Source organism: Stegostoma tigrinum, chromosome 4 (genome assembly GCF_030684315.1).
Source record: "Stegostoma tigrinum isolate sSteTig4 chromosome 4, sSteTig4.hap1, whole genome shotgun sequence".
Classification (NCBI taxonomy): domain Eukaryota; kingdom Metazoa; phylum Chordata; class Chondrichthyes; order Orectolobiformes; family Stegostomatidae; genus Stegostoma; species Stegostoma tigrinum.
The window spans coordinates 79,417,192-79,443,992 of NC_081357.1; the positions used below are offsets into that span (position 1 = coordinate 79,417,192).

The 26,801-nt window shown below is 39.9% G+C and overlaps 1 protein-coding gene across 15 annotated transcripts in view; it reads right to left on the reverse strand.

Moving 5' to 3' along the window:
• The window catches only part of msraa (methionine sulfoxide reductase Aa), a 548,797-nt gene that overhangs the window by 83,742 nt on the left and 438,254 nt on the right, over positions 1-26,801 (reverse strand). For 13 of the 15 annotated variants that reach the window (XR_009445690.1, XM_059645458.1, XM_059645456.1 and 10 more), the window contains 2 exons: positions 15,506-15,610; positions 5,941-6,047 (listed from right to left, as the gene is read on the reverse strand). Coding sequence is in view for 14 of the 15 variants with exons in the window: in XM_059645458.1 (XP_059501441.1) it covers positions 5,941-6,047; positions 15,506-15,610 (212 nt within the window). In the remaining variant the exon portion in view is untranslated. Of the gene's footprint in view, positions 1-5,940; positions 6,048-15,505; positions 15,611-16,387; positions 16,470-26,801 lie in introns of those variants that run through there. The other 2 variants (XM_059645462.1, XM_059645453.1) reach the window with 2 other exon arrangements.

The window sequence follows — 26,801 nt, forward strand, 5'->3', positions numbered from 1 at the left end:
CGATGTAATTTATAAAACTGTTGCAATTTTACTGATTTATTTTGCTACGAAGATTCTTACAGCAGTTTTCAAAGCACCACAACTCCATTTCACTGCAGTATATGCAGTGTTAGCTACCAATAGCAGACAGTAGTAGCGCAGTAAGTGACAATTACGAGACTTATAACACTGATGGTGACAACATTATACAACACTTAATCCACAGAATACTCATTCAGCATTCACTGCCCATCCCTAATTACTCAGAGGGCAGTCGAGAGTCAAGACATTCCTGTGGGTCTACAGTTTACAGTCATACATAGGCCAGACCAGGTCAGGACATTAATGAACCAGATGAGTTTTTCCTGACAATCAACATTGGATCCATGGTCATCATTGGATTCTTAATTTCAGATATTTTTTATTGAATTCAAATTTCACCATCTGCCGCAGCAGCATTTGAACCTCGGTCCCCGGAATGTTATCTGGGTCTCTGGATTAACAGCCCACTAGGCCATTGCCTCCCCATGGATCTTAATCAGTAGCAAATGAAACTAACAGATATTAGTTTTGTTCAGCCATTAATTTTAATCACCCTTACTGATTATCCCAAAATGCTTTCCATTATTTTACATAGGTGATGCAATTAGTAAAGAGAAATCTAATGCAATTTGTGAAATCTAGAGTTTGAAAAGTTGGTATCAAATCCTGTCAAGGTAGGAAATCACTGAGCAAGCTTTCAAATTAATAGAAGTTACTATTTAACATTTTTATAATTATTTCATTTCATTTATTTGTTCACAGGATGTGGGCTCTGCTGGACAGGCCTGCATTTATTTCCTATTCATGATTGCTCAAGAAATAGTGGCAAGCTGTTTTCTTGAACAGTTACAGTCCTTTGCGTATGGGGACACCCACAGTGCTGTTAGGAAGGAAGCACCTGGATTTTGACCCAGCAACAGTGAAGGAACACAGATATGATTGATGTTGCATGCATTGGGTGAGAACTTGCAAGTGATGGTGGCTCCCATTCATCTGCTGCCCTTGTCCTTCTAAGTATCAAGAATCGCAGATTTGGAAGGCGCTGTCAAAGGAGTGCATGTTGTAAGTGATACACACTGCCACTACACCATACTGCATCTGTGGTGAAGTGAGAGGAAGTTGATTGTGCTGGATGTGGTGCCAAGAAAGTGGAGTCCTTTGCCCTAGAGGGTGTCAACCTTCTTGAGTGTTAATGGAGATGTGCCCATCCAGACAAGTGGAGAGTATTCTATCACATTCCTGACTTCTGCCTTGTAGATTATGGACAGGCTTTGAGGAGTTAAGAGAAAGTTACTCACTACAGAATCCCATTTGTCAGCTGCTCTTGAAGCCATATTTTTCTATGGCCTCTATATTGACATTAGGGATTTAGGGATGTAATATCACTGAATATCAGGACGCGGTGGTTAAATTCTCTCTTGGGGATAAAGATGGTTGCTGGCACTGTGTGGCTTGAATATTACTTGCCATTTGTCAGTCCAAACCTGGGTATTGCCACATAAGGACATAGGCTGCTTCAACATCTGAGAAGTCACCATCTTGCTGAACATTGTGCAATCACCAGTGAGCATCCCCACTTTACACCTTACAATGGAAAGAAGGTCATGATAAAGAAGATGTTTGTACATAAGCCATTAGCTTGAGGAACTCTTGTGAGACGTCCTGGGAGTGAGATGATAGGCCTTTGACAACCACAACCATCTTCCCATCTGTCACATATGACTTCAACCAGTGGGGAATTTCCCTTGATTCACATTTACGGTCAGGTGTGGACATTGCTGACTAAGATTGCACAAATTGCCTATCCCTTTGATAATAGAACTGAATTGTTTGCTGGGCCATTACTTAAATTACTTAAAAGTTAATTGTTTTGGGATGGGCGCAGAAATACCATTCCTTGGAAGGCATTAAACAAACCAGTTGGATTTTTACAACAATTCAACAGGTTCATGACCAGATTAACTGTTTTCAGTTTTAACTGAATTCAAATCTCCAATTTGCCGTGGTGGAATTTCAACTCATGTTCCCTCAATGATATGATAAAAAAAACCCTGCACATTGTGTGACATGTCCAGGAACACCTATACAATGAAGTGGAAATGCATATTATTAGGGTGTTGTCTTTTGCAGAAGGAATACTGCAAATATCTGCAGAGAAATGTGTTTAACTATTCTTGAGAAATGTTATTAGATTGGGGGTGAATGATTGTTTTGCAGACTGCAGGATGATATGTGTGATAGAGTTTCCAGAAATCTATATATGATTTAGATTAATGACATAGGTTTAGGTGTGCAGGGCCACCACTTCAAAATTTGCACTTACAACAGAACTTGAGACATATTGTAAACTATGCAAAGGATAGTGATAGATGCCAAGGCAAGCTGCTGGAATGGGCAGACAAATGGCAGATGAAATTTAATGCAGAGAAACACAAAATGATACATTTTGTTTGGAAACATTATGAAAATTTTCTTTAAATTATTATAAAATCAAGGTTATAATTATGATCTTGTATTCTAAAGGGGTTTCAGGAGCAGAGGGACCTGGGTGGGGGAAGGTACATGCACTAATGATTGCAAATGGCAGGGCAGGGTGAGAAAGACATTAATACAGAATACAGTATCCTAGATTTTATATATATAGGCCGAGATAACAAAAGCAAGGAAGATAAGGTGAACCTTTACAAAACTCTGGTTTATCTTCAGTTGGACTAAAGTGTCCACTTCTGGGCACCACAATTTGTGAAGGATGGAAAGGCACTGGAGTGAGTATAGAGAAGATTAATAGAAATAGTCCAGGGATGACAGGTGTCAGTGTGTGGATAATTGAGCAAAGCTGGGGTTGTTCTGCTTAAATCAGATTTAAAGGAGGTTTCATAGAGGTGTTTAGAACATAGAACATAGAACAGTACAGCACAAAACAGGCCCTTCAGCCCACGATGTTGTGCCGACCATTGATCCTCATGTATGCACCCTCAAATTTCTGTGACCATATGCATGTCCAGCAGTCTCTTAAATGTCCCCAATGACCTTGCTTCCACAACTGCTGCTGGCAATGCATTCCATGCTCTCACAACTCTCTGTGTAAAGAACCCGCCTCTGACATCCCCTCTATACTTTCCACCAACCAGCTTAAAACTATGACCCCTCGTGTTAGCCATTTCTGCCCTGGGAAATAGTCTCTGGCTATCAACTCTATCTATGCCTCTCATTATCTTGTATACCTCAATTAGGTCCCCTCTCCTCCTCCTCCTTTTCTCCAATGAAAAAAGTCCGAGCTCAGTCAACCTCTCTTCATAAGATAAGCCCTCCAGTCCAGGCAGCATCCTGGTAAACCTCCTCTGAACCCTCTCCAAAGCATCCACATCTTTCCGAAAATAGGGCGCCCAGAACTGGACACAGTATTCCAAGTGCGGTCTAACCAAAGTTTTATAGAGCTGCAACAAGATCTCACGACTCTTAAACTCAATCCCCCTGTTAATGAAAGCCAAAACACCATATGCTTTCTTAACAACCCTGTCCACTTGGGTGGCCATTTTAAGGGATCTATGTATCTGCACACCAAGATCCCTCTGTTCCTCCACACTGCCAAGAATCCTATCCTTAATCCTGTACTCAGCTTTCAAATTCGACCTTCCAAAATGCATCACCTCGCATTTATCCAGGTTGAACTCCATCTGCCACCTCTCAGCCCATCTCTGCATCCTGTCAATGTCCCGCTGCAGCCTACAACAGCCCTCTATACTGTCAACAACACCTCCAACCTTCGTGTCGTCTGCAAACTTGCTGTCCCATCCTTCAATCCCCTCATCCAAGTCATTAATAAAAATTACAACAGTAGAGGCCCAAGGACAGAGACCTGTGGAACACCACTCACTACTGACTTCCAGGCAGAATATTTTCCTTCTACTACCACTCGCTGTCTTCTGTTGGCCAGCCAATTCTGTATCCAGACAGCTAAGTTCCCCTGTATCCCATTCCTCCTGACCTTCTGAATGAGCCTACCATGGGGAACCTTATCAAATGCCTTGGTGAAGTCCATATACGCCACATCCACAGCTCGACCCTCATCAACTTTTCTAGTCACATCCTCAAAGAACTCGATAAGGTTTGTGAGGCATGACCTGCCCCTCACAAAGCCGTGTTGACTGCATTTAATCAAGCCATGCTCTTCCGGATGGTCATAAATCCTATCCCTCAGAATCCTTTCTAACACCTTGCAGACGACAGACGTGGGACTTAATGGCAAAAGAATCAGAGATGACATGAGTTTAAAGCTTTTTAATGAAGTAAGTGGTTTAGATCTACAAAGTACAAGCAGAAAATGGTGTGCGGCAGATTCAGTCATGTGTTTCAAATGAAAATTGATAATTACCTAAAAATAAAATATCATCATGGCTATGGTGAAAAGCGAGTTGCTCTTTTAAGAAAGTGGGACTGGTTTACAATAGCTGCCATTTTAAAACTGGTATCAAATCCAAGAGATGTGTTTTGTTATACTCACAACATTGATCCCTGTGCATATGTACTTGAATCCATGGTATGAAAATCTCCATTAACCCTAATGTGTTAATGCGGTATTTGCCTCTTTGCCTGAAAAACACAATGGCCCAAACGGCTTTCTGCTATGCTCTATTCCCTCCATGATTGTGTGATTCTGATGTCTGAATCTTACAGATTTCCACAAATATCTTCTTTTTTTTGGAGAATGATATAACAGAAGTGGGTTTCGGCTTGCCCAGCAGAAACATATAAGATTCTTCATCACTGTCTGGGTGAAGAAATTTTGTCTCTTCTCAGTCCTAAAAAGTTTACTCTTTATCCTTAAACAATGACCCCTAGTTTTGGATTCCATTATTGGGTTCCTAGAGAACTCCCCTCATTCTTCTAAACTCTACTAAGTACAATCTTAACTGACTCAATCATTCCTCAAATGACAGCCCTGCCGTCCTAGGAATCAATTTGGTAAACCTTAGCTAATACACCCTCTCTAAGAAATTCATTTTTCCTTGGGTAAGGAGACCAAACCTGCACATAATATTCTGGGTGTGGCCTCACTAATGCCCTGACGAATTGCAGAAGGACATCCTTGTTCCTGAACTCCAACCCTCTCATTACGGAGGCCAATATACGGTTCAATTTCATTACTGCCTTACTTTCAGCAATTGGTGCATGAAAATACCAGGTCTCATTGAGTATTTCTCGATTTACAGCTATTAATAATAATAATCAGCCATCCTATGTTTGTAACCAATGTGAGTAATGTCACATTCATCAACATTATAATAATTTTCCCGTTCACTCAGACTGTCCAAATTTTATCCATTTTTAAAGAAAGTAAATTTTAAAGTGCAATTTTGTTCAATTCAGGTCAAATAATTTGACCTGGCTATTACAGCAGCTTTATCTGGTCTGCGATGTTTGTGGTCCAATTATTAAACATTCATTGCTTTCTATGTGTTATAGCTGAGAGAATACAGTGGACATACTTATTTAAAAATGTGATTTTTTAATGTAAAGTTCTACATTATGGTCTCTCATCTGTTCAATGTTATTGATGTGTAAGGTATAATAGCTGCTTGTAATCTCGTTCTTCTGACTAAAGATGACAATATGGAGGCAGACAGCAAAGAGGAATTGAAATTTTAAAACTCCTTTGGAAAATGTAGACTAGTCTCCATAACTCTGAAACACTTGCTGTTCATTACTGTAAAATATATAAGTTTTGAAATGGGAATTATAAGCTTTACCAATATTAATTATACAACTAAATGTTCTGCATTAATGATTCCACCCTGCAGCAACATAGTTGCAAGAACATAAATCCCTCTGCTGCTAAAAGAAAGAAGTTTGTGGGGTACATCTGGCTGCGAAACAGTTAAAGAAAATAATCTCCTTGTAAACATTTACGCACAGTACCTTCTGATAGGCCTCTTTGGATTTCAGAGCTGCAGCCATCTGCTCCTGTGTGTATGGGTAAATGACCGACCGGTACTGTGTGCCAACATCATTTCCTTGCCGCATACCTGCAAATCAAAAAGGAGAAGGTTGATACATTTACAGACCTCGATAGACAGTTCATATAATAAGTCTTCCACAAATCTTTTCTAGTTCACGAGAAATGCTCAGTGGATGGAAAGCATCAGCAATGAGCGAGGTGTGCCTGTTGTTGAGTGTACTTGATCAAATCTGTACTGCTAATTGTAAAAAAAAATGGGAAACACGGCTCTTAGTGCTCACCACCACAGAATGCAAATTTAGGATGCCTGGAGAAATCTGTGACAACATAAAGGAAATTCCCCTTTCAACAAGATCTTGGTTGGGGGTGGGGTACAGTGGTCAAACAATCATTCTTCTACCAGAACTATTGAAATGTGACAAAACTGCATTCTCAGTAATCACACATTTAAAATCATGTGTTGATTTATTTTTTCTTTTGCAAGTTATTAATTTTGAACTAAAAGCATAATTCACCTACCCTACTATTCATGAAGCGGAGAATTTGGGGCTGAAAGTATATTTTGAATCATTACATTATCCTTTAAGAGGCTACACAGAGAACTAACTTCAAGGCAGTAATTCCAAAAGTGTCAAATTTGAATTATTCGCATGATCCACCAAGAGTATTCAAGGTTTAGTTTGTCTTGAGGAATGCCAAATATGTTGGTACTCTTTTAAAACTATTAGCTTTAAAGCTGGAGAATACATGTCCCCACTGTCTGCGTGTTTCGGTGTGAATCATGTTGTAGATTGGGTGGTTAGCCCACCACTTTATAACCTATCTCTGAGCTCACCCCAATAAGATTTGGAGTGCAGGAAGGCACCAAATTTAGTACCACACCCAACATGTGTAAATAATTAATATTTATTATCCTGCTACACCATGACACAGTAGGGGTGGGCAGGTTGGTGGGAGTAAGCAGCCAGTTTTTTGAAGCTTTTAAATTGGCAAGTAAGAAAGGGAATCAGTATCTTTGGAAGGCCCTCTTTGTGCATTGAGGGAGGTGACCCCCTGCACCGATAAGAAAGTACCCCCTTCTCTTCTATCCACTTGGTCTCCAAAAGCCACCTAATCACATCCAATATCCCTCTCCCTAAGTTGGGCAAACACTGCTTACTCAAAGAACTCCACATGCTCAACCACAACATACCTGAATCCATCCTGTGTCTTCCCCTGGGCCTCCCGCCTCAGGCTCCCTCCTGGGCTTCTAGCCCGGGCCTGATTCCTGCAAGTCTCTCCTGGGCTTGCTTCATGGGCCTTCAAACTGTTGTATCAGTACCCACTATGGAGTTCTGGTTCTGTCTGGACTGTTACAGCTGCTGGTCAATCTGACCAGCCAGCAGTTTAAGAGGGTGAGATTTTCTGCCAATCATAGTGCAAGTCCCCTCACACATCAATGTAACCCGTCTGCAATGCCTTATGACTGACGGCAAGCCTCTTCGCCGTCTAATGTGATTAGTTGCATTTTTGAGTCAAGATCTGGCCCAAATTTGTTCAGCATATTTATTTTACCCCATAATAGACCATAAGATCAGAAGACATAGGAGTGGAAGTAAGGCCATTCGGCCCATCGAGTCCTCTCCGCCATTTAATCATGGCTGACGGGCATTTCAACTCCACTTACCCACACTCTCCCCGTGGCCCTTAATTCCTTGTGAGATCAAGAAATGATCAATCACTGCCTTGAAGACATTTAACGTCCCGGCCTCCACTGCGCTCCATGGCCATGAATTCCTCAGACCCACTGCTCTCTGGCTGAAGAAATGTCTCCTCATTTCCATTCTAAATTTACCCCCTCTATTCCTAAGGCTCTGCCCATGGGTCCTAGTCTCCCCGCCTAATGGAAACAACCTCCCAGCATCCACCCTTTCTAAGCCATGCATTATCTTGTAGGTTTCTATTAGATCTCCTCTCAACCTTCTAAACTCTTGTGAATACAGTCCCAGGATGCTCAGCCGTTCATTGTATGTTAGGCCTACCATTCCAGGGATCATCCATGTGAATCTCCGCTGGACACACTCCAGTGCCAGTATATCCTTCCTGTGGTGGGGGGCCCAAAATTGGACACAGTATTCTAAATGAGGCCTAACTAGAGCTTTATAAAGTCTCAGAAACACATCGCTGCTTTTATGTTCCAACCCTCTTGAGATAAGTTACAAAATTACATTCGCTTTCTTAATCACAGGCTCAACCTGCAAGTTAACCTTTAGAGAATCTTGGACTAGCGGCCCCAGATCACTTTGTACTTCTGCTTTACAGATTTTCTCACCATTTAGAAAATAGTCCATGCCTGTACTCTTTTTTCCAAAGTGCAAGACCTCGCATTTGCTCACATTGAATTTCATCAGTCATTTCCTGGACCACTCTCCTAAGTTGTCAAAATCTTTCTGCAGCCTCCCCACCTCCTCAGTCCACCTAACTTCGTATCATTGGCAATCTTCACCAGAATGCCCCCAGACCCTTCATATTCACTGATGCCAAATTCTCTGTCCTCATGTTAATGAAGTGTTAACATGGTGTTTGGATCTTTGCCAAAGTTAAGCAGATAAATACATTCCTACACAGGATCGCAAGCTGACAGAGTTTCCTTTGCATGGATTGCATCAGCTTACAGCAGTAGAAAGCTGGAGTAATGTGATAAAGCCTCTTGTTTAACCAATCTTGGTAAATTCATTTTCATTTAAGTTATGTGAACTGAATCCAATTGATTTCACAGTGATGATACAACCTGCCAAGAACAGGCTAGCAGGCAAGAGGTGTAAAATTGGGTGGGTTGCTGGGGGCCGTCAACTAATTGTCACTTAAGATGCTTAACTCACCACAATTATGTGTCACACAACTGTGTCCAATTTTGGGCCCCACACCTCAGGAAGGACATACTAGCCCTGAAGCGTGTCCAGCGGAGATTCACACGGATGATCCCTGGAATGGTAGGTTTAACGCATGATGGACAATCCTGGGATTGTACTCATTAGAGTTTAGAAGGTTGAGGGGAGATCTAATAGAAACTTACAAGATAATGTATGGTTTATAAGGGGTGGATGCTAGGAAGTTGTTTCCGTTAGGCGGGGAGACTAGGACCCATGAGCACAGCCTTAAAATTAGAGGGCGTAAATTTTAAACTGAAATGAGACGATATTTCTTCAGCCAGAGAGTGGTGGGCTTGTGGAATTCCTTGCCACGGAGTGCAGTGGAGGCCGTGACGTTGGATGCCTTCAAGGCAGAGATCGACAAATTCTTGATCTCAAAAGGAATCAAGGGCTACGGGGAGAGTGCAGGGAAGAGGTGTTGAAATGCCCATCAGCCATGATTTAAATGGCAGAGTGGACTTGATGGGCTGAATGGCCTTACTTCCACTCCTATGTCTTATGGTCTTATGGTAATTATACCCAGTAAACCCTGGTATGAGCCAATGGAGACCTCCCCAATGGAAATGACTGGCCCCGCTTACTATCTACTCCCCATCAATATCACAAACACCCTGGCTCATTCCTTTTGCACACACCTACTTGACTGGCCAGGAAAAGATGACCTCATTTACCTTGTACTCTGGCTACTCCTATCCCTCTCCTTGGGGAATACCTGTCATCTCATTCCTTTATTCATAAATGGGTTGAGGGTGTCACTGGCTCGGCCAGTATTTACTGCCCGTCCCTAATTGCTCAGAGGGCAGTTCAGAGAAAAAACCACATTGCTGTAGGTCAGGAGTCACATATAGGCCCGACGAGGTAAGGATGGCAGTTTCCTTCCCTGAAGGACATTATTGAATCAGGTGGGTTTTTCCAACAATGGACAATAGATACATGGTCATCATTAGATTCCTAATTCCAGATATTTTATTGAATTCAAATTCCACCATCTACCGTGGCGGGATTTGAACCCAGGTCCAGAATATTATCTGGGTCTCTGGGTTAACAGTCTAGCAATAATACCACTAAGCCATCACTTCCCCATTGACTCATTGTGGCATTGCTGGAGCTGCTGGCCATTTGATTGTCTGGCAGTTTTTGCATCCTCCCTCACTGATTACTGCAAAATAACAACTGTGGCTTCTGGGCCAATGGAGGCTGGCTCACCTCTAACACATCAACGAGTGGGCCACTGCCTCCTTGAAATATCTGGCCAGTGTAATGTAATCTTAACTAGAATCTATAGTATTTTACTTCTGTCTGAATATAACCATTCATTCCCTAAATATTCACTTTTCCAACAAGGGTGATAAAGCAATCTGAGGCTGTGGTCTTCTACCAGTCTTCTCAACCAAGATTGTAGCACTCATTCATGGATGATGAGAGTAAAGCAATAATCAGGCAAATTCACATACTATCAGCTGTCAAGTGTCAAGTGGTATAACTGAAAGTGCAAAATTAAAGAAATAACACTATTGAAATTATTATTCATTTACACTCAAAGATTTTCACTGAAATTTGTTTTTATACATTTAGAATTTGAATTATGTGGAGGTTTGTCAATGCAAGTGGCAGAATTCTACACTATTCTGTGCAATGCTTTGATGAGCTGTGCAATTCACTGTAATAAAGTGTAGCCTTTGCCAATCACGAATTAAATTCTAGTCTATAAAATACTGCACAGCAAACTGATTGGAAAGGTGCACGTGAAAGCTAATTGCAAGGGACCAGTACACAAGAGCAGCATCAACAATGTCTCTCGTCTACTTAAGATAAGCAAATTTGTAATGATTAACATGGGATAATAACAGGAATAAGGAATGTCAGTTGCGTGAAGAAACTGGAAAAGTTGAGACTTTTCTTATCAGAGCAGAGAAAGTTAAGATGAAAGCTCATAGAGGTGCTCAAAATCATGTGGGGTTGTATGAATGCACAAAGGACAAAAAACAAGAAAAGTCCATACAGCTTGTCCAACAAAATTTGAAGAGTAAGGCAACAAGAGGAAACAGATTTAACATAGTAAACAAAAGAAGAAAAAGGCAGATTTGAAGATTTTTTCAATGCAATGAGCTGTTATGATCTGGAATGCATTTCCCGAAAGCCTGGTGGATGAAGATGGCAGCTTTTAAAAGAGAATGGAATTAATACATGTACAAGGTAACAAAAAAACCCTGCAGCTCAATAAGAGGAAGAGGCAGGAGAACATAAAGTATATCAGTATATTGCTTCCAATGCACCTATTTTTAAAAGCAATCTGGTATCATGTCATTTTTACAGTAAAAGTAAAATTAAGTCTAAGTGTTTCAGTTACAGATTCTTGACATTTAGGTTCATAAAACACATGAACAGAGTAAACAGTCTTCACTTGACAGACTATAGACTATATACAAACAGACTATAGACAAAGAAAGTAATGAAGGATTGATGACATGTCATATTTAAAATTTAACACCAGTTTTGATCTCACTGGTAAAATGGTGACAGCAAACAAAAATCTTCCTTCAATATAAGCCGTTCCTTTCTGACTAATTAGGCAACTGCACACAGCTAATGGTGGTGATATAATCTTAGAAACAGAAATGGCAAAAGCTAGGCTAAGAAGAATTTATGATAGAAAATCTGAGCCATAACACCACTGCATTGTTAGGCCATAAAGCAGACCTTCTGACCAATACTTACCAGGGACTGAGAACAGTAGATGCAAATTTTATGCATAATTTAATAAAGTAACTAACCGCTAATTTTCTACAATTTTCATGCACAGAATATCACAATCCACACTATAGTGGTAATCCTCTGAATTTAAATCAAAATATATCAAATATAATTATTCTTAAAAAATCACATACTTGCAGTATATGGTAATTTGGGATGCAATGCATCAATGGAAGCAGCCTCAATTGGGTTTGACAAAGTGCAGAAACTGTCCTTCCAAAGAATAATGACTTCACATATAAATTATATACATACACAAATTTACAGCACAAACAGGCCATTCAGTCCAGTAGGTTCATTCCAGCATTTCTGCTCCACATGAGCCTCTTCACACTCCTCTTCACCTCACTTTGCCAGTATATCCTTCAATTCTTTTCTCCCCTCATGAATTTATTCCGCTTCCTCTGAACTTTATGTAAGCTATTTGCCTCAACTACCTCCTGTGGTAATAAGGCCCACATAGGAGAGGGATTGATTTGTGCTGAGACTGAATGTCTTCTTTAGCTTCTGATACCAAGTTCAACTCAGATTAATGAAGAGGAAGTCTCTTTGCTCTGTAAAATTAAATCACTTGGACTGACTGAACTCAGTTCCTGCAGACAACAGTAAATGTTTTACAAATGAAAGTAAGTTATTCAAAAGAGTATGGGGTAGAAATGATAGCAGGTGTGCAAAGTGGAGAGATTCATATTCTTGTTGCATAAGTAAATCTTGGTATCATAGTTAAAGGAACCTCATTTGACATGTTTCCTTGTCAACAAATAACTAATGAATTCTAAAAGCTGACAGAATGCACAAAAGCTTGAGAAAAATGCTATATTCAGCACAAATCTTTCAATTTGACAGGTCAAAAATTCAACTCATGAATACATAAATGGAAAAGTATGCTTGCAGGACAAAAACATCCTAACATTAAAAAATGTAGGATTTTCTGGACTCTAGATTGCTAACTTTAACTTCCAGAACTCACATTGTTGTCCTAATTCTTACCTTTTGTTCCTGGGGTATACGTGTCACAGGCTGGGCGAACATTTATTGTCACCCCATGTTGCTCTTAAGAAGGTGGTAGCGAGCTGCCTTCTTGAGTCATAAATAGTTTAAGCAAATACAACTGGGTCAATTACAATCCAGAGAATATCTAAAGGGGGAACTGACTCTCAGTGTGCTTTTCCCCATCAGCACAGATTTGGAAACTGTAACAAAAGTGAAACCAGCCTCTATTTGCAGTCCATCACATTTCAAAACAGTTAAATATTCTCTTTAACAAGCTACCATGGAAACGTCTTGATATGAAACTTCAGAATGGATGATATGCTGAAGTCAACCTGTAATATCTGAGTCGATTCCCTGAAGAATGTGATACTGTGTCTGGGGCTACATTGCACTTCACAACTAGCGAGAAATCCTCACGGACTAGGAGCAGTTGCTTTCAAACTCTGATATGCGCTTCATTAAATTAAGTGTAAAATTCCTGATTTAGGTTTTAAAGTCAGACCAAACAGAAGGGTCAACTCTCACAACAGTTAATTATTCACAGCATTTATTTTCTATATTTATTGTCTTCCTGTTGAGCTTGTCGCTGGTCTACTGGTTACACAAAGTACAGATTCTAGTAGTTTTGTTCTGTAACAATTATTAGGATATGTACATCCTGGTAGTTAACAGGTAAGGGAAAACAGAATGGATTCAAGAGTTAAAGTTAAGGGAGGTCTGTGGGCTAAGATTGATATAGGCGGATTGAAGTTGGCATGGAGGTTTGATGTACGGTTGTTAAAAACTGAGGCAGGAATGATTTCATAGCTTCAGTCTGGTCCTGGCCAGAGATTCACTCCCCTGGGTTGAAGTATGTTTCTCTACTGCTTCTGGATCTTATTCTGATCCAACATGGTCACAGTATTTTTCTGCCCTAAGCTGATTCTGAAAATTTCCCATGGAGTATCTCCATCAGTAAGGTCTCTTTAAAACCTATCCTTCGGGCAAGGTTCTGGTCATCTGCCTAAATGCTTCACATGGCTCAGTGTCAAATTCTGTTTGATAACACTCCTCTGGAACACCTTTGGATGCTACATAAGGTGCTACGTAAATACACTTGTGGATGTGGTTACTGTTATCCTTTGGACATGACTCTAGTCATCTGCACTAATGCTTCACAAAGTTCACTGCCAAATTCTGTTTGATAACACTCCTCTGTTTTTGTTGATGTTGTCACTGGTGCCACCTGAAAAAAGTCAGGATGCTGCTTGAACAGAGCCTGTTACATAGGAAATGAAGGTCATAGTGAAGTAACAGTTGAAAGCAGTGTTGCTCATTGCTTGGTTCTAGGCTAGGTCGGTGGCTACTTCAAGTGATCTCGTTCATTGACAGATTCCTTTGTGAAGTAAGGCACTTCACATGTTGATATTCAGTGGAGTTCAATTTGAAGATGTGTTCTCTAAGGATGGGCAATGTGCCTTGTATATCGTGCTCTCCTGCTCCTTCGTATCCTCCCTGCTGCTGTGTCCTGTCTTCTTGGCTGTTACCACTCTGGGCCTTCAGAGCTCTACACAGTCCCCAAGAATGCAGCCATAAGCAGCCAAAAAATTGCAACACTGGCTAACAACTGTCACTAGAAATCAGACATAATGGGAACTGCAGATGCTGGAGAATCCAAGATAACAAAGTGTGAAGCTGGATGAACACAGCAGGACAAGCAGCATCTCAGGAGCACAAAAGCTGACGTTTCGGGCCTAGACCCTTCATCAGAGCCTCTGATGAAGGGTCTAGGCCCAAAACATCAGCTTTTGTGCTCCTGAGATGCTGCTTGGTCTGCTGTGTTCATCCAGCTTCACACATTAGAAATCAGAGTATGGTTGTCGTGATCAGAAAATAAGCTCAAAAAGTCCTCAAGTTAACCAACAACACAAAAGGGGCATACCAGTAGTTAATCCTTGGATCTCCTGAATAGTGCAAATTAATCCAAAGGTGTGCAGGCTAGGTGGACTGGCCATCCTAAATTGCCCATAGTGTTCAGGGATGTGTATATAAGGTGGGTTATACGGGGATGGGTCTGGGTGGGATGCGCTGAGGGTTGGTGTGGACTTGTTGGGCTGAAGGGCCTGTTTCCACACTGTAGGGATACCAAGATCTATGATCTTTCTGCCTATCGGGGCCATAAGTGACTGCTCATGTTTATCATGTATGTGATAGGGAGAGATGTTTTAAAAGAATGCTAAGAACAAAGTGATCTATAACTTGATACATTTTCATTAGTGTATCTTTTAATATTTAGGTTTCTCAGTATCATTTTTTACTCTAATACAAGTATGACAACTGTAAAAGAAATCTAATATTCAGCTGATTAAATACTGCAACCCCACTCCTTACCAACAGTTACATACCCGTTATTTACTGTACAGTATCAAGCCACTGGGGTCGCAAGAGCTTTACGATACAAGGGAATATTAGTAAATGTGAAGGTCATTCGGACATGATTTATGGCCTTTAGATGCTGACAAAAGCAAGTATGGACTCTCATTAACAAAAAAAAGGCTACTTTTTACATAACACTCATCATTCTATTGAAGTTGGGAAGATGAAATAAACAGTACTGCAGAGTTATATGTAAACAGTGCCAATTATTCCTCCTGAACTGAGGAGGCAGAATCTCTTCAAAACAATCCTAACCCTCAGAGTTGAGCAGTCACAGTATCTTTTCTGATTCAATTGTTTCAATGTTTTAAAAAAGACCCTGCCTGTCCATTTTTTCACGTTGTTTGAACCACATGTGGTTTCAAGGTTCATTTAAACATGTCACTGAAACACTAATTACCACAGCAGTAATTAGGAATATAATGAGGAGCTGGTCTATTCATTACAGTACCTTGTGTTGGGTCATGGCTCTCCCAGAAGACCTTGAGCAGTTTTTCAAAGCAGATTTTGTCTGGATGGTACACAACTCTCACTACTTCTGCGTGGCCAGTCATCCCTACAGAAAGGCAATACAATGCAAATTCAGAAGGCCACTGATAAATCCATGTCTGCTGCTTGTTATTTTCATTGCAAACTGAAATTTCAGACTACAGCACAGCAGATGAGTATTCATTCACACACCATAACAGTTGTATGAAATAAAAGTTTGCCATTTTTGGTTAAACTAAAGCAGTTTGTAATGCTTTTAAGTTCACAAAAGTAATTATTTTACGGACAAAGGTAACCATATAAATTCTCCATAAGCAATTCAGCAAAGCTGTTCAATGTAAATAATTAAATTCAGTTATTTTTAGCATAATTTTGTTTAAATTAAGCAGAAAAATGTGAAATTGATTCCATGATAATTTTCAGTATTCTCACAACTGTTCATGCTTAGTATTTGTACCTGTATATGACAGGATAACTGAGGAGAACAAGATAAGCCATTGTTTGTTTACTATTTATTTCTCATAGAAACACTACCATTCTCAGTGGATTAAGATAATTAGGCTAAGAGACGGAGCTAGTTTGTTTTTGAAAGAGTGAGAACAGAATCAAATAAAGAGATTAAAAGTTTGGCATTTCAGTAGTAGTTTTAGTTGATCAGGTTTCAAAAGCATCAACAGTATTTTTTATTCCTTCAGAAATCAAATCTAAATTTGAATTTTGCAATGTAAAACAAAATCCGGTAAAAATCCAACTCCACAACATTCTGAATAATGTATTAATTTACGTAAAGATTAAGATTGAACTGCATCTCCCAAACAGTGGTAATCCAATTTACAAATCAAACCTGTGGTAGTCATACATAAAACTGTTCCACCCACTGGCCACTCCATTCTATCCCCTTGTTCAAATCTTGGATCTTAAATGTGAATAGTTCATTTACAAACATTATGTTTTAATCCAATATCTCTGCAATTTTGCAGTGTGGGTAAGGAAACAGGTGCAACGTTGATAATATTGATTCAGGATGTTGGAAAGTGTTGCAGAATTCTAAAATTACAAACGGGATTTTGTAACAGTTTCCAACATCCTGAATCAATATCACCTAAATCCAAGCCAACTTCAAACTGCTTATCAGGAGGCAGGCGATTTTACTAACAGCTAATGTTCCAATAAGTGCTTTACACCTTTTACATGATTTGTTTTAATTTGAAACAAATTTAAAGTCAGAGCTATAGTGCAAAAGGAACTTTCCATTCACATTAAAACAGTTTTGACAAAAGGTGCCATTTGATTGTATTCACAACAATTTCATATCCTGGGAAGACTCTAGATTGAATCTTTACTGCAGCTGTGATGAGTGGACACGGACTGCAGATTGTAACTCTACAAAGACAACATACTGTGAATGAAAGAAATGGAGGTAAATTCACCATCATGGCTGTTGCACAGTAATAAAAGTACTTCAGATAAACTTTTCATGCCAAACTGTTCCACAATCTTTTACACCTAATCAACCAGCAGATTTAAGGAGAGCAATTTTGAGTGTGCAGCCCAGCAGAACTAATTGCCAGAGAAATATGTTTACATTTTATATATGAACAAGCCTGCTCACATTATCTACATTAGCCAGGTACAAACTTCCTACAGACCTGACCATGTATGCCAGCTATATTGACTTCACCAAGAAATATTTATGAGAAAAGTGACTGGGATTTTCAAGTGACTGATGGTTCTTCCTTCTGCCCCAAAACATCTGAACAGCAGCTTACATGTCAATATAAGAAATAATAAGAAAATTAAGGAGCAGTATTTGATACACTATGCATTAATGCACAATACTGAAGAATTTCTAGCCTCCTTGCCATGTGGGGCAGTGAATATTTCCTTATGTGCTGCAACACTGAAAACATCAAATTTCTAAATGAAGCAACTCAACAGTGATCAAAATCAAATTTCTGGCCTGTGAAATGTAATTATGTCAAAGTTCTGAAGAAAAAGAGTCATATTGAACTCTAAATGTTTGTCCTTTCACAGGTGCTGAGAGTTTCTTCAGAATTCATCTATGGTCAATCTATAACATTGGTGTCTAGTAGTTAAAACGTTGCAGCAGTCTTAGTGAGGCATGCAAAGTAAATTGAATGGAATGGCATGTCAATCATTCCCATTTAGATGAAATCAGTATGAATATAATGATCATATATATTATTACAGTTGCAATTTTTCTTCTAATTTCTGCATATTACAGCTTCATGGTGCAAATTATCAGAATTTCATTGACAAAAAGTTAAGGGACTTGTGAATGATAAGAAAAACTATTAACACTGCAAAACTTACACTGAATTTTCAGCCGGGGGAATTCAGGAAGTCAATGAAACCACTGTTATATCAACTGCCTCCTCATCTGTCCAGCTGTATGTGGGTTGATGGTCCTCTTTTCTTATAATTCTGCATCTCCAATATCCTTTTGCCTTTTCTCGTGGCTCTGCATTGCCCAACTCTAATATTCCCACCATGTTGCTGCTCATAAACCTTTTTCATCCAATGTATCTTTTGTCATGCATCCACCATACCCTCACACTTCCTCCCAGAATACACTTAGAGACTTCCATTCTTTGGCTGGTCCAAATCTTACATGAGTGTAAATATCTAGTGGTTTGAAATCACGGGCTTTGTCTACACCATTTATACCATTGTAAATTTACTTGTGCCAGGGGCAGAGAAACAGGAAACTACACTACTAGTAAGTGGATCTGCATAAACAATTTTTAAATAAATGTACATTTCCATAAAACAAAATTTGCCTCTCATAATGTTCAGAAGTTTATTATTTGTGCATTTTCCAAGTTTTCGTACACATATAAAATTTCCATCAGTCTCAAAAATGCTTAGGAGTAGATTTTCAAATGGGCTGTTCACCAGCAATAACCACAATCATATCCTATATACTGTACAGTCAACAAAGGAACCATGATCACATGTGTTCCAGTTCTCATACATTGTATGTGAGTGTTTCTGGTAAAGTTATAACCTATATTTTGTTTAAAAGTGTAAATAAATTGCAGTCTACCCTGCAATAAACAGTTTGACAATTCAATGTAGAGCTCATTCCAAAGTCTTTTGGAAGAAAATAAACGCCTAAGTTTTACAGGTTGAGGAGATGCACGCTATTTTGCGTGGGATGTGTTACTAGTTGGAATGCGTATTCAGCCTTGACTGGGTCCTCTCAAATGACAGGCAAAGTATTTCCAAGTCTGTATATTTTCATACTTTGAAGTGTCTAATCCTTTGAGGAGAATTAATTTGATTTGAAATATAGAAAATTTTGGAAAATACACTCATCGAGGGTCAAAAAGTAAAGTATTATCTCTCATGCCTTGTCAGGGATTTTTAAGTACACCATTAGGGCAAATAGCAATTCTGTGTGACTCAGCTTGTCCGTCCAGCAATATAAGTAGTGAAAGATTAGGTACAAAACAGTGCAACTCAAGTTAAACCCAGGCTGTGTCCCACTGGAACTTCAGTGTAAACTTCCTCTTCTGGCATTGCCAGGCCAACATGTAGAGGGAGGGGCTGCTTCACGTTTTAAGCTCTGTGCCTTTTTTTTGCTGAAACTATCTCCTACCTTTTGCTAGACTTTTAAAATTGACAGACGAAATACCAAAGGTCCCACTGGCTAGAGTCATCGGAGGGGCATGAGACCTTACAGAATTTTCGATTGCAACTTCAACAAGTACTGGGTTTGTCAAATGCAACCCGGCAGCATACAATGTTACGTGAGTTTTAAAGTGAATCACATTCTTTCATAAAACAACTGAAAGTAACTGTCAGTATAGATCGCCAAACTGCCTGCAATAATGCACTGAAAATGATCCGTTCATTAACATCACACTGTATTTAGCTTGGTTTGAATCAGGACAACTTGGTTAAAATAGACACTTCAGTTTTCGGCGAAGGTTAAAAAGGTATCAAATTTACATCGGAAAGAATACAAACTGTTAATTTTAGTTTCTTGTACATGAAATTATAGCCACTATTTCTTCATCGTCAGCAAATCTCCAATCAACAATTTAATTTGATTTTAAATAATCCTATCGACCAAACTACAAAGAAGACAATGCAATGCAATAGAAAGCTTGGTTGTGGCCTTACTATATCATAAAACAGACTAGCTGTTGTGTTCACGCAATGTCTGTATGCTGTTGTCTTGAATGATTTATATTCTTTCGGATGATCATTTGTCGTAAAGCACTCAGGTGGTAAAGCAATCAAGCATGACAATTCGTAGAATAACAAAAATGTATGATGGATAGTTTGTGGTCATAGCCAGGACTCCGTGTGGCGCACAAAAGTTACCTAGCTCTTCAGTGTTAACTTTGGAAATCTTTATTGATAATCACATGGAAGGATAACTCGGAATCAAATTGGAGGAGCTTCTTTCTGTTTTCTTTTTACATTGTTTGTACCTTTTGTCCTTAGTATTTAGAATGGGGTCCCTTAAAATAGTACAACTTTCTTATTACCAGAGTGCTACAATGTCAGTACGAGTTTCTCTTTGATAGCCCTTTTGTACCACATCATTTATTCATACCCGAAGTAGAAGCAAATAAACCAGCATATTCTTCCACTTGTCCCTAGTGCCTGCACATTTGTATGAACATTTGATTCCACTGTGACAGGTTATCTGGTAATGTTGAGTGATCCGGATACAGACTGTTCTTTAAAGGTTACATTGTGCAATAGTTCTCAGGCTTCCATTTGATTAAAATTGCAAAACATGTTGACAGGAAACTTAGCAGCAAATCACTGCATTATTTATTCTCAATTTCATTTTGGTAAAGTATGTTTACTTAAATTGCAACATGATGGTTTAGTGAATAGATGTACCACCTAATATTGTACTGAGTCATGGGGCTGATTTCACAGCTTCTGCTAGGTGGGAAAAGAAGAGCTGGGCTGTTAAAATCGTGGATCTGAACTGAAACAATTTTTTGGTTGGCAACCCAAAAACTGAAATATTAAGACCTGTACTCACAGGGCATGTTTAATGAGCACAAGTTTTCCCAAGGCACTTGTGGTCAGTAATTTTCAAAGGTTTTCATTATTAAAGATACGAAATTCATGGAATCATCATAGAATCCCTATAGTGTGGAAATAGGCATTCTCTCAATAAATCCACACAGACCCATCCCGCTACCCTTTCCCTGTAATCCTGCATTTCCAATCTTTAATCCACCTAATTTATACTCACTGGACACTATGGGCAATTTAACATGGCCAATCCACCTAATCTACACAGCTTTGGACTGTGGGAGGAAATTGGAGCACCCAGCAGAAACACATGAATACACAAGGTGAATATGCAAACTCCACACAGACAGTTGCCGACAGTGAAACCGAACACAGGTCCCTAGCGCTGTGAGGCACCAGTGCTAACTACGGAGCCAGTGTGCTACCCAATTTGAACACAAGAAGCTCCCACAAACAAGCAATAATGATCAGATTTTTATTATGCTGAATAAGTAATAAATACTGGCCAGGAAAACCAACGCCAAAAACACCTGATATCCTGTGCTTCTCTTTGAACTGGTACCTGTTTTGTATTGGTCTGAAAGGGTTAAAACAGAGGAATGCCATAAGCACCACCCAGCATGATGATGCAGTATGGATTTGGGGTCAGAACAGCTAAGGATTTCAAACCAGTGTGATTTAACATCCAGTCCTCCTTAATGTCTTTGTAACAATGTCAATCATATTCATGAAAACTGTAAGTAGTTTCTGACATGCAATAAACTGTAACTTATTAATTACAAGAGTCTCTTTTAGTTAGGCCAGGAAGTAGTGTTCCTCTACCACACTAGACCAAGCAGGCTTTGTTATTTCATGTACTCAAAGGGCAATAAGGTCAGCAAGTTCCATCATGAGTAACAGCTCCCACAAAATAGCGAGACCCCTGTGCACACAACAGAGCCATGGAATCTTTCAGGTCCATCTGAGAGAACAGAAAGGGCCTCAGTTTAATGTCACATCTGAAAGCCAGCACCTCTGACATTAGCACCCCCTCAGTACTGTATCTAAGTGTCAACCTTGCTTTTGTGCTTCACCACAGGAGTGGGATTTGAACCCAATACTTTGCAACTCAGAGGCAAGAGCCCAACCAAATTAGTCATTGCTGTCATTGACAAATGTGGATGAAGGACCATCAACCTGATTTGTTCACAGTTCTGAGATAGTAGGAACTGCAGATGCTGGAGAATCCAAGATAACAAAGTGTGGAGCTGGATGAACACAGCAGGCCAAGCAGCATCTCAGATGAAGGGTCTAGGCCCGAAACATCAGCTTTTGTGCTCCCGAGATGCTGCTTGGCCTGCTGTGTTCATCCAGCTCCACACTTTGTTATCTTGTTCACAGTTCTGCTGTCCACAGATGCTGTCTGACTGCTGAGCATTTCCAATATTTTCTGTTTTTATTTCGGATGTCTAGCATCCACAGTATTTTGTTTCTCTGTTGTAAGTTGCCCATCTACTTTACGTGGAAATCTCTTGTTATCACCTGAGCTGATGCTAATGAAATGTCAAATCCCAGATTGAAACCTCGTTTGATAGATCATGAGTTAATTTTTATAGTTGGTTACCGTATCGGGAAATATGTTCACACGAGACTGCATATGTTAAATATTAAGTGAAGATAAGTTTTTACACAAAGAACAAAACCAAGCAAAGCTATATAAAATGTCATGGTGCTCAGCGGTCAGCACTGCTGCCTCATAGTGCCAGGGACAGCAAACCCAGCCTCGGGTGACTGTGTGGCGTTTGCACGTTTTCCCCGTGTCTGCATGGGTTTGCTCCCACAGCCCGAAGATTCACAAGTGAGGTGAGATAACAAGGTGTAGAGCTGGATGAACGCATCAGGCCAAGCAGCATCAGAGGAGCAGGAAGGCTGATGTTTTGGGCCTAGGCCCTTCTTCAGAAATGTTCCTGCTCGCCAACTTTAAGGGCATTTCAATGGTCACTTGGTAAACATATGGATGATAATGGAATAGTATAGGTTAGATGGGCTTCAGATTGGTTTCACAGGGTGGTGTAACATTGAGGGCCAAAGGGCCTGTACTGCGTTGTAATGTTCTATGTTCTATGGATCCTCTTTGGAGGGCTGGTGTGGATGTGATGGGCCATCAGTGATGCTTCCACACTGTAGGGATTTTTTGAAAAAAAAAGCAGATTAGAAACCATTCAGGAAAAACAAAATTCCTACTTGTTATCCAGTACTATCCTTTCACAGCTACTGGATCCCAGAGAAATATCAATTTTATCTCAACTCATTAATCTTTAACATATTTGAATCTTCCCAGATCTTTTCCTTGGACCGCTGAGACAGGTTTATGATTCCTTTCCAAATTTTCTGGAATGAATCCTTTTCACTTCTGATGGTCTAAACCACTTTTCAGAAAGCTGGAACTGTTCTACACATGGTCACAACTTTGATGCTTCACAGACTAAAACTCCTTCTGCCAGAGTGACTGTTTCACCTGAACTGAAACCTTGAATCTTCTGCTTCAACACCATAACAACAAGTGCTCGGATTGATTTTCTCTATCATAAACACAGTAGTTTAAACATTTTACCTGTTAACACCCAGGTGTCCAGCCAGGTACTTAACTGAAATTACATGTTTATATGGAAATTAGGTATTTAGATCACTGTTCCAAATGACTTTCTGATCTTTAAAAAGAACCTTCACTGTTTTAGCCAAAATCCATCTGCCTCTGTTTTAAAAATCTAAATCCAATGATATTGATACATACATCATATCTCTTTTATCACATCCCTTAGAAAATGAGGAGTAATGTTTTAATGTAGATAAGATCCTGATAAATCAAAGGATATGCTGCATGAATTCTGCCTACCAGTGATAGACAATTAAATTCTGTGATCTATAAAGTGTTCACTGAAGGCCACTCTAAAAGCTAAAAGCTAAAAGCACAGATACACCCTGATAATGCTTCCCCATTCCTTTGAACTTTGAACATCTAGCTTGGTTCTGCAAGAGTGTTGTTCAATCTTTTGTGCCTACCCAATAGGTAAATTTCAGCTCTCAGAATTTACTAATCAAATGTAACTGAACTGTGTCTGTCAAAACACTGCTGTGGTGTTGCTGAGGTCAATTGAAATAGCAGAACCACACTACCATCCAATGTCTGTTTAAAGTGAAAATTAGCCACAGAAGGACTTGAACTGATGAAGTTTCAATTCAGATGTGTCTGCTCTCTGCAAGACTCTCAGCTGAGACAGTAGTTGAAATGTGATAAATTAGCCTTTGAACCTTGGATCCAGCCAATGTTGTATAAGCTGGCAGTCATTATATGGAATCACACATATAACAATGGCAGCTCAAGACACTGGATACTTTTCAGTACCTGTGGAACTTTATATCCAAGAAGAACTTTCATGAACGAGGTTAAGAAAAGTGAAAAATGAATAAAATAGAATTTACAATTGATTTTGAGACTGTAGCTTTATTTCTTTTCAGCCCACCTACACCGCAGCTCAAACCATTCAAAGCCCAAGGACACAAACCTTGCTGTAATACAATAAGCTAGCTACTTGAAAGAGTTTTTATGATTTCATTTGAGGCAGATTGACTGTTGTAATAGAATTTACAACAATAAACAAGGCTGCAGGAAGTCAATTTTTTTACTGAAAGCAACTGTAGAAATAGAAATTCTGTACAAAATCAAATTAAAATTAGATACCTCTAGTTTATTTGGGAATAGTAAACCAAAACTTATCATTTTGACAAAATATGACTTTTTTTAAACTTAGGGGGAAATGGCGGTAATGTCACTAAATGACTAATCCAGAGGCCTAAGTTAATGCTTGTGACATAGCCCACTCTGACAGCTAGTGAAGTTCAATTCATAAATTAGGATTTAAAATCTGATCAGTAATAGCTATCATGAAACCACTGTCAATTGTCTTATACACCCATGTGGTTTACTAATACCCTTCATGGTAAGAAATCTGCCATTCTTTCCTGGTCTAGCCACGCATGACTCCGGACTCACAGCAATGTGATTGACTCTTCACCACACTATGAAATGATCTAACAGCCACTCAATTGTATCCAAAGTCTTACAGGAATGAAGCAACACTTTACCCAACATCAATGGCGGCAATGGAAACAATGGCAATTCCAATTCGAATGACCCTGCAAAGTTCTCCCCACTAGCATTTGGAGACATGTCAGAATTGGGAGAGTTGTCCCATAGACTTGAAAAACAAAAACTAACTAGTCATACCCGTGAAATTATATTTCACAATGTTCCAGACACCATCTTCCTTGGTATGTCCTCTCCCATCATCATGATAGAACCACAGAGTTACAGTGGGACAGTGTTGTCCTCAACATTAATTTCAGAGCCTGTGAAGCCTGACAGTATGAGGTGAAACATACATAAGGAAACTTCTTGCCAATCTTTAAGTACCGCCCCATTTGACTAATGAATCAGATCTTCGCAATGGTGAAGACCAATCGGAGGAAGCACTAAGTGTGGCAAGGGATAGAATGTAATCTAGGTGGGGAAACATCAACGGCCATTACAAGAATGCAGGTGGGACAGGACACATCCAGGGATGGTGATGGTGGTGTCTGGGACATTGTAAGATATGATTCTGTGAGTATGACTATGTCAGATTGTTGCTAACTAGCCTGTGAGACATAGTTCATTCGTATGTCTATGGACTGGTAGACTGAATGCTAAAGAATAAAGCTGCAGCAAGTGATGAGGGCAACAGTAACAATTGTGGATAGCTTGTGCAGACTAAGTCCGACCTTCACAGTGAATCATATGGAGGGTAGGTGATGGCCTACTGGTATTATCATGAGACTATTAATCCAGAAATCTAGCTAATGCTCTAGGATTTGGGTTTGAATCCCACCATGGCATATAGCGGAATTTGAATTCAATAATTTTTTAAAAAAGTCTGGAACTAAGAATCTACTGACCACCATGTCGGGAAAAACCCATCGGGTTCACTAACATCCTTTAGAGAAGTAAATCTGCCATTCTCACCTGGGTCTGGCCTACATGTGACTCCAGACCCATAGCAATGTGGTTGACTCTCAATTGTCCTTTGAAATGGCCTAGCAAGCCACTCAGTTGTACCAATCGCTACAAAGTCTGAAAGGAATGAAACTGGACGGATCACCAAGCATCGAACTAGGCACTGGAAAAAGGCAATGGCAGAAACAGCCCTGTTGACCCTGCAAAGTCCTCCTCACCAACATCTGGGGATCAGTGCCAAAATTGAGACAGCTGTCTCACAGGAATAGTTAAGCAACAACCTGACAGAATCTTTCATGTGGAAGCTCCTGCTTAGTCTAGTAACCAGATATCTACTCATTTTCATTTGTGATGGTGTGCTGGATTCATAAGATTGAGCTGCTTAAGAATAACCTGGAAAATATCTACATCTATCTTTCATGGTAAACATACTTCAAGAAACAGTAATCATTTTTAATGATCTGACCAATCTTTCATTTAAATTTCTACAACTAGTTGCCAATCTGTGGCATATTAATGAAGTTGCACTTTCAATGATGTATACTATATTCTAATTAGGGATTTGGATTTTAAAAGTGGCAGATGGATATGGGAATAACAAGGTGTAGAGCTGGATGAACACAGCAGGCCAAGCAGCATCAGAAGAGCAGGGAAGCTGACGTTTCGGGTCTGGACACTTCTTCAGAAATGGGGGACGGGAAGGGGATTCTGAAATAAATACAGGGAGAGGCAGAGGTGGGTGCAAGATGGCTAAAGGAGCAGGTGGGTGGAAAGAAGACAGACAGGTCAAAGAGGTGAGGATGGAGCCTGTAAAAGTGAGTGTAGGTGGGGAGTTAGGGTGGGGATAGGTCAGTCCAGGGAGGACGGACAGGTCAAGGAGGTGGGATGAGGCTGATAGATAGGAGGTGGGGGTGGGCTTGAGTTGGGAGGAGTAGATAGGTGGAAGGAAGGATGGACAGGTTAGGCGGGGCGGGGACGAGCTGGGCTGGTTTTGGGATGTGGTCGGGGGAGGGGAGATTTTGAAGCTTGTGAAACCCACATTAAGACCATCGAACTGCTGGGTTTCCAAGCAAAATATGAGGTGCTATTCCTGCAACCTTAGGGTGGAATTGTTGTGGCACTGCAGGAGGCCCAAGATGGACATGTCGCCCATAGAGTAGGAGGGGGAATTGAAATGGTTTGCTCCTGGGAGGTGCAG